We start from the raw sequence: 15,463 nt of genomic DNA, 5'->3' as shown, positions 1-15,463 counted from the left end.
TTTCCTGTTAAGCAAGAAAGTGACCGAAATAACCCAATATATTTCAGTCTTTCGTCGTATTGGATGACCGACTTTTTTTTTTCAGCCTCGGTCCTTTCGGTACGGTATTTTCTTGCCCACCGGCCACCCCTACCGTGGGCAGCATCGGCCGCGGCAAAAGAGCGCATCAGCATCGGGCAGCCTGGCGCCCACGCCCGCGCGAGCCGCACCAAGTACAGGTCGTGACAGCACCCTTGCCCCCCTCCCCTCCCCCGCGCGACACGTACATTAGTACGCGCGCGGGGGAGGAGAATCTCGCGCGAGTCCACGACGCCCACCACCACTACAGCTCGCGTCGCGCGCGCACCGCACCGAGCCTTCTTCCTACCTAATCCTATCGTTATCTCCTCCCGTCCCACCCAACCCGGCCGGCCCCCGTAATACCCCCCCCCCCCCCCCCTAACACCCACGGCCACGGCCGCATTACGGCATTAGCATCCAAGGCAGAGAGAGAGAGAGACAGTTATTAGTGGAGGAGGAGGAGGAATGGCTGCCGCGGCCGCGGCCATGACGGCGGCGACGAGCTGCGGGAAGCGCGACGGCGACAATGCGTGCGTCGACATGTGCGTCTCCGTCCCTTCCCTTCACCTTCCCTTGCTGCCTCTTCTCGAGAGTCGAGAGAGATTATAGGAAACAGCTTGAGAGCTGACTCCTGTTATCGCGCGGCTGTGCAGGCCCAAGAAGGCCAAGAAGGGGAGGCTGCCGGCGCCGGCGCCGGCGCCGGAGGAGGAGGTGGAGGCGTTCCTCGCCGCGGCGGAGAGCAGCGCGGCGCGGCGCTTCGCGGCCAAGTGAGTACAGCGTACAGCCCAGCCCATACAAGCAACGGTGCATTCGATTCGGTCGTCGTCTCAGCTCTGGCATTATATAGCCAGCACTTGCACTGCGTCGCACAGCAGTGGGCCTGTAAAAATTGCTCTCTAGCTGATGCTGAGCCTGAGCCTCGAAGTGCAGTTTGTCAGTGTGGTGTCGTTGCACTCGCACTTGCACACAGTAAAAAAACGCCAAATGGAGTTACTGTGCAAGCGCATCTTTGCTTGTGATTTCCTCAGTATTTTCTTTTTCTGTTTAATTTTCTTGTATACGTGCTTCTTTTCTCCTACACCCTGTTCTTTTGGAAGGAATGCTGCGCAGCCGCTACTAGTCTAGAGCTGAACAAAGTTACTGCACATCCTGGAGTCTTTCGGGCACTTGGGCTCTAAAATACTTGGAGCTATGGAGATCATGGGATAGCTCGAACAGCAAACGCCTTTCTTTTTCATCACAACCCTGCCTTCCCAACTCCAAGTGGGCATTTCTTTAGAAGAAAATTCCAGCTGGTTCAGTCTGTGCTGATGATGTTCTCCAACTGGGACAGGCTGTAGAGTTTCTTCATGCCACCTCTGCCCCCCACAATTTTGAAAAACAAAATTAGCTTTTCAAACTTTTTTTTGGGGGCCAATTCGAGTGTTTTGCCAAATGCGAAATAGTGTTTCAAATGCGAAATAACGTTTTGAATCTTTTGATTGTGTTAAAGGTACAACTATGACGTCGTCAAGGACGCTCCGATGGACGGCCGGTACGAGTGGGTCCGGGTACGCCCGTAAAGAGGATATGCGGCAACAGCCAGTCAAAATGTCAGGAGGATGCACAGACCAAACCCTGTCCTAATGAATCTTTTCTTTACCCTGTACGTAGTAGTAGTTGTTAAAATTACCATGCCCATAGTATTGTCATGTGTTTTTAGCTGTAATTATTTAAGCTCACGAGATGGCTAATCATGTAAAAGCTCACCTTGTACGTTAGTGTAGTGGTAGATGCTTCGCCTGTAAACGCATATGCTTACCTTGTCGTTATCCGTGGAATTTGTTGTCTTCTCTGTTTACATCTGAACCCGTCGGCAACTTGCGTAGTTACTAGGAATGTATACATCACATTTTCAAGGTATTGTCTTTGCCTGGTTTTTTTTATGACCACAGGTACTTACTTTTATACAAACGGAATGCAAAATCTCACTGCTTTATAGAAGCATCTCCACCACACCGTTTGTCCTTTCGCACCCTGCAAACTGAAACAGATGACCTATACAACTTTGACAGTTCCTCAGCAGACAAGAACTGATAAAAAAAACCAATTTTACTTTTTTATTATTTTTCCCTTCTGGAATCGTACTTCTCTACGTTCAGAATACAGAAGAGACCGCCGTTCTTCGATGAGTGACGATGCGAGCCTTCGTTTTGAGGCATTATGTTGCACGTGGAGATGCTGAAATCGTGTTAGGATTTGGGAATTCGAAAACGTCACCCTCGTCTTTTCACCTATATTTATGATTATAAATCAAAATTTAAATTTTAGTCTTAAATTTAATGTTAATTTTGAGGGTTTTTTATCATAATTTATTTTTAAACATTTGTTTTTAGATCGATAAAAGTACGTATAAAAATTTTATTTCTAAATTATACTGTGTTGGTAAATTTATCGTTTCACTAACAACCAAAAGATGACTTCATATGCGGGAGCGGCAGGAGTTTCGGAAGAGCTCACGGGAAGCAGTATAATCGTCTGAAGCAGGCAAACGCCATATTTAAAAACAGGCATCAAGAATCGTCAATCACGATTTCAACTTGCAAGCACCTCCTTATGTGTCTTAGATGGTCAGCTCACACGAACACATAAGAGCTCCCTCCAACAGAAGAAATTATCCCTAGACAAGTGTGAAAATTATTCCTAGACAAGTGTGACAATAAGCATGGAACGATCTTAATATATCATTGAACTGTCCCACAAAATGTCCGACAATTGAGCTATACAACATATGCAGCTGCTCGATTTCTTCCCTGTCGGGGTAAATATGAGAATGTTCCAGCTACGCACAGACTACAAGACTGAGCAAGAAGCCCCCATGCTGTAAATGTGTCAAATAGCCTATTCATTTGTCTTTAAAATGGTAATGCGTATTTTTTGCACTATACTTTCTGATGATTACCAGACGACGAAATATGATGTATCTCATGTCCACAGACTATAGTTTAGCAAGGGTCTGACTGTATGACGGATCAATGCACACAACAACCTGGGGAGATTCCAGAAGAATAATCTGTTAGTCAATTGGAGACAAGAGGCTCATAATTCATCACAGAAGTGACGGTACCTTGCCAACACTCTTGCCAGAATGAAGATATTCTACCGCATCAGGCGCTGAAGCTACACCCAAGAATTTCTTGGGGTCAAGGGAAACCTGCCGCATGCATTGAGCCATGCAAAGCTAAATTAGCAAATAAAATCATTCATATATTATACATATTTGCTATTACTTTACGAAGTTATGAGCCAACTCTGGGATTAGGGAGAGGTAACACAGATGGTAACATTTACTGACAAAATCCAAAGTGTGACACTGTGACTCAAAGACCAGGAGCCCATAGGAGCAGCTTGTAAGCTGCACTGCTTATTGTTCACTGGTGTCCCAATAAGCAGAAAGTGAGAGCAGAGAATGAACAAAGAATAAAGAATATTAGAGCAAGCAACCGAGCACCAGTGGCAATACGATAGTACTGCCTGTTAGCAGGAGTTTGAAACAGGTAATAAATCCAGTCTAGTGTGACCGTAATAACCTCTGGTTAATCATCTTACACAAAGCGAGGGTGAAATCATAAGCGGATTATTAGGTGAGCATGGCCCATCCAAAAAACTAAATAAGAAACCAAGAATACGAAAAAAAAAAAGCAAGATTCAAATTTTCAGTTCGCAGAATAAGGTAAACCCTAATTTTCACCTTGAATAAAAAAGTGGTTGTTTATCATCCTCAAGTTTTAAAATCGAATTCTATTCCATGGTGGTTTTGGTTGACATGACAGTTGTTCCCACCGACGTGAATTCATATGATTTAAGATTCCTTGATGTGTACCCAATTAAGTAGCATTCACGCCAACAAAACATGTATAATATGAGTCTGTATTAACGAAAACAACTGCTACATTGATGAAGAGTTGAAGACTACTTTGAAATAGAGTCCAAGCTGTGTTGTGGTTTTTGAATTCAAGTGCAAAAGGATGGAGTTCAAAAAAAGTTCAAGGGACAAAAATAGACTTCATGCCAAATAAAATGAACAAAAATAACAACAAATTAAATGCGTGAAACAATCCTGCAAAAGAGAACATTGAGGCTGGCTCTAATTCTAAGTGGTTTCCAACTAAATAGGACACTAGAATCCAAAATTTTACTTACATTCAGTTGGAAACCAATCTATGTCTGCTAAGACCGTTTTACTTTCAAACATTCAGCTGGCTCTAATTCTGAGTGCAACGTTTTGGACATAAGAACAATATGAAGAGAAACATGAAACCGTAGAATAATTTATTGCTTTTATTATGTGTATCTTCACTAGATTTCTGACACGTTACCCAAATAAACCCTACTAATGTAACTTCATTTTGACCTTAATCATGCATAGTGCCAAACAGAAATTTACATCACGAGGCTCAAGGCATACCTTTAGCTTTCCGGAGGCATACAAATCAAAAAGTTTGTCAAGGTGATCTTGCCACAACTGAGCACACTGGATTAGGAAAAAACCCGCCTGAAATTGACAAGGAAACAACTCATTAGTGTTACGAAATTCCAGAAGAATTCTATTTGTACATCACACTCACTGCCCATACAATCCATTTGCCTGACATCATCAACTTATTGTTCAACTGCTAACTACTAGTAATTTCCAGGCTCTGTTTGGAATGCAGGAATTTGATAGGAATCAGGAAATTTTACCATGTTATAGACAGGACCCTAGATTATTTGGTTATGATGAATGATTGCCGTATTTTCAAATTATTGATATACAAATAGAGATAATCAGATCAATATTCTCAAGTGATGAATTCATTGTTTACCAGTTTATTAAATGAAATCAAATAAGTGAGGTTCATGGCACCTAAAAGGTTCATGTGGTCTACTGCGCACAGCACACATACCACAGTTTGACTTTTAGCAAGGATCTTATCACATAGTCCAGTGTAGTTCCGTGGCCTCCACCCATGCTCTCCTTGATACTGAAAAAGGAAAACAAAGATACCTTTTATGAGTTGGTAAAAGCCATGTCATTCTATCAAAAACAACCACAAGCTAAACAGGATAATAAGTACTAATTTCAATAGGAGTCATTAAAACAATTATAGTGGAATGGTATTTCCTATTGTAAATATTATTTCAGGTTAAGCACACAACAAAATTCCCATAAATACCACTTGGATAGTCCATTCATATTCCTACTGTTACTAAATTCCCATATTCACAACATACGATAAATTAAAAAAAAAATGAGTTTTAGTTGTCAACCGTACCTGGGAGATCATACCGATTACAATAAGACGTCCATGGACTGCAAGTGCATTCAAGCACAAGTCAAACATTTCCCCACCAACAGATTCATATATAATGTCTGCACCTCTTGGAAACTCTTTTTTCAGAACCTAGAATCAAACATTTAAAACGTCGCTAAGTACTAAAACCCTCATTAAGAACTAATACAGCAAATGTAAATAGCTTATGGTCACTGGAAGGCTGGAAGTGACAGTTCCAGAAATACTACAGTAGCATAAAGATTTTCTACATATACATCACAAATAAATGTAATTCAAGCATTCCCAACAAACATTAGGCATTACCAGTAGCACATGAAATGTGCAAAAGTGTAAACATTATAGCACTCCGCAAGATCTGATAGTACACACCCTAAAGGAAGATGCTACAAACCTTACAAACATAAAACACAACCTCATTGTTTAGCTTAATTTAAGCATAAGCAAAATGGCTTATTAACGATTAAAAAAATTGTGGGTCAAACTTTTATATACGTGTTCTTAGAGATCTAAAAGCAAAGACTGAAAAATAAACTACGATGAACTATGATCCAAATTCAAGTTTTAAATTCAAATTTTGGCTTATAAGCATAAGCAAAAAAGATGGGGGGGCAAAGTATACAATATGGCAAAATAATTCTAAGTGTATAGATATGAAAGATGAAGTTGAAGCAAGCTTACATCTTTGATGTTTTCGTTTTGGTAGTTGATAACTCGATCAACTCCTAAGGAAGCCAGAAGTGCAGCTTTACTATTGCCACCGCATGTGGCAACAACCTTGTTGCCTGCTAGTTTTGCGAGCTAGTGAAGTGATAAATAAAATACATTCAGCACATAAGGATATGATTCACGGTTAGTTACAGATTTACAGATGACAAAAAACATAATAACATAACATTGTCTGTGGCACTATGTGTCCTAGAAACATTGTATATACTGCAGGAAAATGTACAGGAAAGGATCCAAATCATGGCCCCCAAGTACTAGTTAACTATGAGAGAAAAAATGCATGTCCTAACTTACATGAAACAGTTAACTTAAATTCCAAAATGGTATTTGAGGCATTACATTTACACCTCCTAGATGAACTATAGAAAGAGGTGGCCAGTTGAGCATTGCATTAAATCAACAGTAAAGGCATAGTGATAGTGCCAACATGGCAATATAGCATCAACTGACCTGCACAGCAAATTGTCCTGTTCCACCAGCAGCTGCTGTAACTAGAACAACTTCCCCTGATTTCATTTGGCCTGCCTAAAGGCAGCATAAATCAACCCAAATCAGACAATGAAGTTATATTCCAGCAGACCATCCCAAACTTAAAGTCTGGTTCGCCAAGTATGAGGTCAAAGCCACATGTTGTGTAGCAAAGAAACAAAAGAGCTGCATCCTAACCTTCTCAAGGGAAATTGATGCAGTCAATCCTGATGTTAACATAGCAACGACCTCTGGTTCTGGTCTTGGCACCGGAAGAAGACGCTTGGCCGGAACCTTTCATCAGAAAGATTTAAAGCCAAAAGATTTGAACTGACAGGATGCTGGAAATGATGCATTGGTTGTTGGTAGTTAAGTGTGCAACACAAATGCATAAGATGCATTACCTGTATAAATTCAGAATAGGTCCCATAAGTCATAAGGGCTACAGGAGTGCCAACTTTAATATAGTTGACTGAATCTCCAACAGATGCAACAATGCCAACAGCCTGCATAAATTAGAGTTTCTCATGACAGAGGTCGTAGTTGTATATCTTAAAAACATTAACCAACATTGGGCACTCTTTAAACAGTTTAACACGGCATTGATCACCTCAAAACCAGCATCAAATGGAAGCCGTGCAGCAATTTCTTTAGCACCACCACTGAAATAACGGCCAGAGCTGAAGTTAACCTGAAAGGATCCATGAAAGGATAGTCAATGAGAAATCAAGAGGAAAACAATTGGAAATACCATTCCAAGGCCTTACATCACTAGCATTTACACCAGCGTATATTATTTTAACCAGAGCACTGTGTGGTTCAACAGGCAATCTCAAGCGCACACGATCAAGTCTTGTAGCATCGCGAAAATTGTGGCTGAGTGTGTGAACAACTCTACAGGATCATACAAAAGAGATAAATCATTATAAAATGAATTCAATTTTGAATATTCTTAGTAAAAAGATGCAAGCTGTGAAACATAAAGTCATATTATTGACTTGTTGCTGTCGATGGTAAGTTTTGAACACAGATTCCACCAAATGGTGCTCATAAATGTACATATTGTAGGTTGAAGATTGATAGCATGCTCTTGGACCTGTAAGCGTGTGCAAGAAGCATCAACGCCAATATGCTTGGTGAGTTCATGCTTCACACAATCATGACTAATGCTGATCACATCTGTATTGGATGACAGCAAGGAACTAGCATGTCAAATAGGAACACAAGAATGTGATTGCATTTTGCCTCAGCACTCATGTCAATTTGAATGGGACACTGCAGTCTGGTTCTTAGTCTTCCAACCAATAAGAGAGGAATACCTTACACCTGTACTGGTTTCTTTTTAATTATATAAAAAAGAAATACGTGTACTAGTAGTAACATATTGATTTCTTATTAGTTAAATACCCGTGCTTTGCTACGTATTTTATGATATGTTATCAAATTTTCTTATATGAAATAGTCACCTTAATTTAAATTTATATGTAGATATCAATCTATATTTAACTGGTTTTTAATATCAAGAAATTTGAGAGGTAAATTGGAAAACTACAGTGAGGGTAGGTGGTGGTGGCTTCACTGCCACCACCACTACTCCTATTTATAGGAGCATAGATATGTAGAACATGACGATCAACTGCTTTTCCAACAAGGGATGGACCAGATGATAGATGAGGCTGCAGGCATGGGCTGCACAGTGCAGGGCAGGCTCATCATTTATAATTTTCTTACTGGCAAATGTTGCATCATTATGAAAAACATATACTTAATAGTTGTTTTTTTGTCTAACATATTGACCCAAATTTCAACCATTTTAGGGAAAGATTCTAATAAAAAAAATGTTCCCTCTGTCCCAAAATATAGCAACTTTTAGAGTTGGGCACCGAGAAAGACATGAAGTCTTACAAGCTAGCACCACAATTTGGTAGGTGGGTCTGGGTTCGAGCCGCACCACCTATTAATAAACATCGTTATAAGAGCTCCTCCTAACGATAGAAGCTAGAAGTTGCTATATTTTTGGGTACTACACAACAAAAGATGCACTTTAGAAGCTAGAAGTCCCTATATTTTGGGGCAAAATTTAAACCCTAGAAATTGCTATATTTCAGGACAGAGTAATAAAATATTGAATTGTTATTTACTTGAGAATGTCATGGAAGCACTTTTAAATGATGTAATTGTACTATACAATGAATACTTACATCTTCTCATAGAACTCAGGCGTATGGACTGTTGAAAAGGTATTTTGTGTTAACATCCTTTTTGACTTGGAGGGATTCAGCAGATACTTTCTTCGTTCCTCTGGTGTTGGCCAGTACTCCATCCCTCTTCGTTTAGTTATCCAAAGGCAAGCACCAGCCTTGCTTTCATCTTTGATGAGTTCAAACGTAGCTAACCAAAATAAAAAATGTGCTATTTTCAGCAAACCAAAATAGAGAGGAAACAAGATTTATGCATCAATAGCAGTTAAAATACCACAGTAGATAAAAATCAGGTCCCTAAACACATCTAGCGGTATAAGGAAGCTAACTAGTCCAGTCACACCAGAACAATACCAACCTGACAGGGACAATTGGTAATTGGCATAGGCACATTGACACATCCCGAGAAAAGGACAGTATTCAGGCCTCAGATATTTGCACGCTGGTAAAAATCTATGGCATATTGTGATCTCATATCATCGCAGAGATTCACTCATTCAGTTGCTCACATGGTTAATTCGTTATCAATGGATATGTGAACATATAGTGATGAGATATATGCTTAGGTTTCATTGATTAAACCTACAGGGCTGCAATGGAAAATGGAAGACCTTTTGGAAGGTGATACTCCCTCCAAAACAGGTTGGTAAGAGTTACACTGCATGTTAAACCATCTCTGCCAATTCCACAAGCTTTCAGCCCAAAATCACTTGGTTTTACGAAATTTAAGGATCTAATTGTATATTAGCAGTTATCAAGCTCAGAGACCGAAGTTATTATTCATGGATGTGGACCTGGAGCGTACTTTATGTCTTTGCTCAAATCAAAACAATGGAATCACGTTCTTTTACATAGAAAATGTGCACAGATTTCTACATTCTATTCAACATGTAAACATCCCATCTCAACAAAAATACTATAATTATTCATCAAAATCTTGAACGTGCCGGTATAAACTGTGACAAGCAAATGAGGTCAAAAGGCTAAAAGTGGCGAACACACATACGGATGTGCCAGCTGCTCAAAAAAGTGAGGAAAACATACCATTAACAATATCTTCCATCGTTATATATCCACCAGTTGCATCTACTATTCTACGATTTAGTTGCTCTGCCATATTAGTTTGAACAAACTGCACACATCAAACCATAAAACAGTTCATGTTTGATAAGAATCATGGAGAATCATTGCCTTATACCATCCAGCTGTTAATAATGAGACAAGAATAGAACAGTTTGTTTAGGACAAATTTGAAGTAATGTGAATCTATGACTTGGAGATTCTGCATTCTGGAAACTATTGAAGTTGTAGATGTCAAGGCTTTCGGATTATTCACAAATTTTCCCATATGGAATTATCATTTAACTTTTGCCCACTTAGTTGATTTTACCTGTGAGCTCAACTTACATGTCCATACAACTAAAAAAGAGAGCTATATAGCTATATAAGTTTGCAATTCTAATAGGTGCACGGATGGTCACAAGGATACATGCTCCTGGTCCTGAGAATCCAAGAAGTGACCAAATCACTTTTTATGTCTCTTTTTCTACGAAACAGTATGGGAGGGCCTACTGTAAGCTATATCTGATTAAGTCAAAAAAGAAACTCTAGGTAATAAGAACTTATGTAATGGAGAGCACAGCTGGGTGTGCTTTCTGTTGTACCATGATCAAGTTCATATTCTGACATATTACCAAACATATCATCAAATCCATGAGTTTTGGACAAATAGATTTTTCATGCCAGAATACTATGAGTCAGAAATGGCAGAAAGATAAGTAAATATTTCACATTTGTATGTAATATCTTCATACCTCAGGGCAGAGTACATTGACACGTACACCATGGCGTCTCAATGGAGCAAGTGATCTTGTAAACATAACAACACCAGCTGAAATACAATGTTTGAGATCACACAGCAACACCGCATGAAAAACATATTTGACAAAATATAAAACATAGTTGGGCATGTATTATTAGAAAAATGTGAGATCATGTACAAGTTGTAATTGCAAAATATCTTCAGCCATATAGATAAATAGTTCTCATGCATACTATTTTACACCAATAAAAGGTCAAATTATAATACAAGTTAGCTTTTCATCGCAGCTGAAATCCTCTACCAAAAAGAAGAATATATGGGATAGTGCATGCACCTTTTGTCCCACTATATATGGGATCAAAGTTCATAGGATAAAGGCCTGCAGCTGAACCAATATTTATTATGACACCAGGTTTCTTCCCAGATCGCATAATTTGACTCTGGTGAAAAACTCAACAGTAAGTACATATGGTGTTTGCATGAACTAAATAAAAAAGCATCCTTATCATTTATCAATGTTTCAAAAGAAATGCACGATGAAGAAACCAGATACCAATAATGGGCATGATTTATCAATTGTCATCAATCCAAAATGCTACCAAGTTTTCTCTCAAAGAAACTCTATGGGCATGATATATTGTGAAAGACTATTACCATTTAACTTCCTCTGATAATAATAGATGAAAACAAAGAAAGGAAAAAATAGACAATAACCCTCTTCTGTATTCCAGAAATGGTTCAACAGATACAAAAACCATATGTGCCCTTCCTAATCCTATGTTAATACATCCAAAAATAGTAGATGGGCATCTATTACTAGGTCTAGCATTAAGAGTTTGAGTAACTGAACCAATCAAAGTTAATGAGATTCAACCAGTTCCCAATATACTTACTGCAATGCGAGTACCATCAATAACAGCAACAAGGTTCACATTTACAGCATGTCTCCATGTTCTAGTTCCATCAGATTGATCATCGTAAACTAATGTTTTGACTGCAATTCCAGCACAGTTGATGCAAATATCTAGTCCACCATATGTGTCCACATGTTTTCCAAAGGCAGCAGAAAGATCGCCTACATATGAATCAATGAACATCAGGATTATGGAAAACAAAAAGTTCAATCATAGTTGTGCTTTAATTTAACAGTTGAAACCATACTACAGGTAATCATAAAACCAATGACAAAATAAATCACAACAGTACAATTACAGTAAGAAAATCCTGTGTTTCAGACCAACAAGACAAAGGATTTGGCACTCTCTCTCACACACAAAAAGGTACAAACAAAGCATAGCTAAAAGCAATATATTGCTTTTTAAAAATAAAAGGAGGCATTACCATGTTAATCATTAGTTGTTAAATTGTAAATGTACTTCTGAAACACTGCAGGGATGCTTCTGTTGTTTCACATTAGATTTTACATAAAAAAAAACTACGTTACAATTGACTAATGAAGTAGCTTCTCTTCGGCAGCCTTCTGGCATCTGCCCAACCTTTTAATACTTTAGTTCTAATGTGGGTCTTTTCTTACCAAAACTTTTAGCACCATGAAAATAGCTACAAGTGTGGTGTGCAAAATGGGGCACATGAACAAATCAACTGTACTTATCAACATTATTACCTGCATTACTAACATCACATTTGATAAATATAGCAGTCGGAACTTTAAGATCTCCATGAAACCTTTTATTTTCGATTTGAACTAATGAAGCAGCTTCTCTTCCATTTTCTTCAGAGAAATCAACAATAGTCACAAATAGACCCTTCTGTGCAAGAGCAATGCAAAGTGCTTTCCCTGGAAAAAAAAAGAGAAGAATCTTCAGTCAATGCATTAAAAGAATATGCTGGAATCATTGTCCTATAGAAAACCAGTTAAATTATGCATGGAACAAAGTAATATTTGCCAGCACTATATCCTAGTAGCGAACTTCACAAGTACTCCCTTCAGTTTGATAATTCTTGCCGTTTTAGATGACAGCAAGATCTTCTAAATCTATCTTTGACCGTGATTTCCCATTAAAATATCTACAATAAATAAATAAATGGCTTACTTTATTAAAGTAACTTTATGAATCATCTATGCATGTTGTCCTAGTAATTTTAAACTATATATTTTAAAAGTTAATAATAGTCAAAGACTTAAAAGTTTGAGCACACTCTTGTCCAAAACGACAAGAACTATGGAACTGGAGGAATTACTTGCTTAAATACCAGTTGTTGCATTTACTCAACATATTTATTTGCTCAGCATGACACTGATACGGACTAAACAGCAGGGATTTATTTATATTCATAATATAAATGATAGCATGTACCAAATCAAAGTACAACAATACAAGGTACATGTTGATTGTCAGAATGAGCATGCCGGGTGCCACTATCCTTTCAGAGATACCAAAAAGAAAAGGGGAAATTTGAGGTACTCTGCTAAATTGTAGCCACACTAACTTTAACTTTTCCTCAGTACTATGTGAAGGCATAACAACCATACCCATCAAGTATTGTGTCGGTTTGAGGTTCAGAGCTCACCTCCACTCTGCCTAACACAAACATTGATCAATTATTGAACCATAAGCGGTACAATCATAAGCCCTCAACCTCCTCCGTTTGCTAATAATGCTGCAACCGTTATAGTGCTTTCTCGAAAGGCACCCATCACTGGGGATCAATGGACCATCACCTGTTCACCTCCAATCCAAGTACCACCGGCATAACTAGCCGCTCCTCCCCATCTTTTAACCCATTTAAAAAAAACAACAACACCCGCACCGTCGCACGAACTGATGGAAACAGCACAAAATCAGACCGAGCGGCCGCCCGAGCCATGGAAAAATTAAGCATCACCCAACCAGCCGCAACCGTCCCTCACGCACGAGCAAACAGCGAAGGCGCGTCCACACTCCAGATGCTCCCGTGATCCCCGGACGCGCAGACAGAGAGAGAGAGAGAGAGAGAGAGAGAGAGAGAGAGAGAGACGGCGAAGAGGCGATCCTTACCGATGCCGGAGGCGCCGCCGGTGACGAGCGCCGACATCCCGGGCCTCAGCTCCATCTCGCCGGCGGGCACGGGTCCGTCCGTACGGCGAGCTCGCGGCGTGTTGTGGGGTTGGGGAGAGAAGGCGAGGCGAGGGGAGGGGAGGCGACGGGCGGAGGAGGCAGGAAGCGGAGGAGGGAGAGGGAGAGGGACGCCGCTGTTTGCTTTTATCTCGTCGTCCTCATTGTTGACCAACCGAGCTCTGCGTTCGCTTCACCGCAGCACGGTTTGATGATTGGATTTGGAACGCGGAGCACGCGAATGGGGTGACCCAACGGTGCTGATTAGTAATTTCGCTCTTTTTTGGGCGTGTTGCCGGCTCTCACAGGACGGGATTTTATACTAGCTTGCAGCATTACGTATACGCTTACGTGATGGTATAATCATGAAATATTTAATGGAACTATTTGTCTTTGTTTCTGCCAAACACTGTAGTACATGTCGATGTTCCTACGTGAAATTCAGATGGTTTCACCAATACTACGTGAAATTCAGCAGTATTAAGCCGAAATTGATGAGTTTGTTCAGAGATTTTTACCACAATCAGATTGGTATCTCAGGGATGAAGAACTATACCATAATCCTACCGCAAAAGAAGGAGAGTATCACATGGATGAATAGCTACAGTTACTTACTCGCAGAATCTATGATCCAAGAAAATAGTCCAGATTCTCATCCATAGTCCAAAAATTAAAGTAGAAAATAGAAACTACGGAACTCGGATTTTCCATATTCTTGTCGTCTGGCTTCTCGTAATCCTAGATTTACTAGATTAGATCTTACTCAAGCAACAGTGTAACACAGACAAAAATAGAAGGGACATATAATATGAGAGGTGATGTTTTCTATTATAAGTGACTTAAGATATATTATGAAACTATAAATTGAAATGGTAAGTCTACTAAAATAAGCTAAAATTTGGACAAACAATATTTTTAAAGGAAATTAATGTAACATGCTAGTAGTGAATTACTACTGAACATATAGCTATTCCTCTTATAGATTATCACAGGTATGTTTCATAAGCTAATAATATATACAATTTCATTTTTTGTATTTTAATTCAGTATTTATAATATTTGTTTAACTTTGTAATAATTAAGTATATCCTTGAACATTATTAAAATGCTTTATCACCCACCCTCATATTTTCGCTTATGCTTTTACTTATAAGCCAAAATTTAAATTTTAAATTTTAATTTAGAGATGATTTTAACACTCCCATCTTTTTTTATGCTTATGCTTATAAGTTAAATTTTAAATTTTTAACTTTAAATTTGAAGTTGATTTTAAGGTTTTTCACTGAAGTTTATTTTTCATTGGAAGCTTTTAGATCACTAGGAATATGTATATAAAAATTTTATTTCATAAATTATTTTTCATTTGCAAATATATCAACAACCACCCTCTAAGGCTTTTTCACCACAATTTTTTTAGCATTTGCTTTTAACTCACTATACATATATATAAAAGTTTTATCCATAAATTATTTTTAATCATTAATAATCGATTTCACTCGTACTTGTAAACAACCAAACAATGAGATCGACCTATTCATCTATAAGACAAAAGGAATTATTAGTATAACCTTATGTACCATGTTATAAAGTTAATTACAATTATGTCGTACAATTTATGTGTCTAAATTAGAATAAGCTTTGCAACGTAGTACTACAGCCTGCCAAAGGAGGGGCGACATGGAAGAACTCCCTCTAGAGCAACTTGCGTCTGCTGCCATTGCTCTATGCCTCTATCTAGCCCCTTCTTTCTCCGTCTCCAGCGTCCTCGTTGGACACGATGGGAAGGGGTAGTCTAACGGTGATTATTTAGTTTAT

The 15,463-nt window shown here is 38.9% G+C and overlaps 1 protein-coding gene across 1 annotated transcript; it reads right to left on the bottom strand.

Moving 5' to 3' along the window:
• Nucleotides 1-2,759: 2,759 nt before the first annotated feature.
• LOC102708277 (probable quinone oxidoreductase) lies at nt 2,760-13,935 on the bottom strand. Its single transcript, XM_006661251.3, has 18 exons — nt 13,592-13,935; nt 12,217-12,390; nt 11,486-11,667; nt 10,927-11,032; nt 10,585-10,661; nt 9,815-9,902; nt 8,771-8,960; nt 7,337-7,463; nt 7,180-7,260; nt 6,974-7,075; nt 6,768-6,863; nt 6,552-6,626; nt 6,054-6,173; nt 5,355-5,483; nt 4,986-5,063; nt 4,508-4,594; nt 3,167-3,253; nt 2,760-3,088 (listed from the first exon to the last, which is right to left on the bottom strand). Exons 1-18 carry the CDS (start codon nt 13,644-13,646, stop codon nt 3,038-3,040), a joined length of 1,905 nt encoding a protein of 634 aa, XP_006661314.2. The 5' UTR covers nt 13,647-13,935; the 3' UTR covers nt 2,760-3,037.
• Between the last annotated feature and the right edge of the window lie 1,528 nt (nt 13,936-15,463).

The sequence above is a fragment of the Oryza brachyantha genome, chromosome 9 (assembly GCF_000231095.2).
Source record: "Oryza brachyantha chromosome 9, ObraRS2, whole genome shotgun sequence".
NCBI lineage: Eukaryota > Viridiplantae > Streptophyta > Magnoliopsida > Poales > Poaceae > Oryza > Oryza brachyantha.
This window is presented reverse-complemented; position numbering and strand designations above follow the sequence as displayed.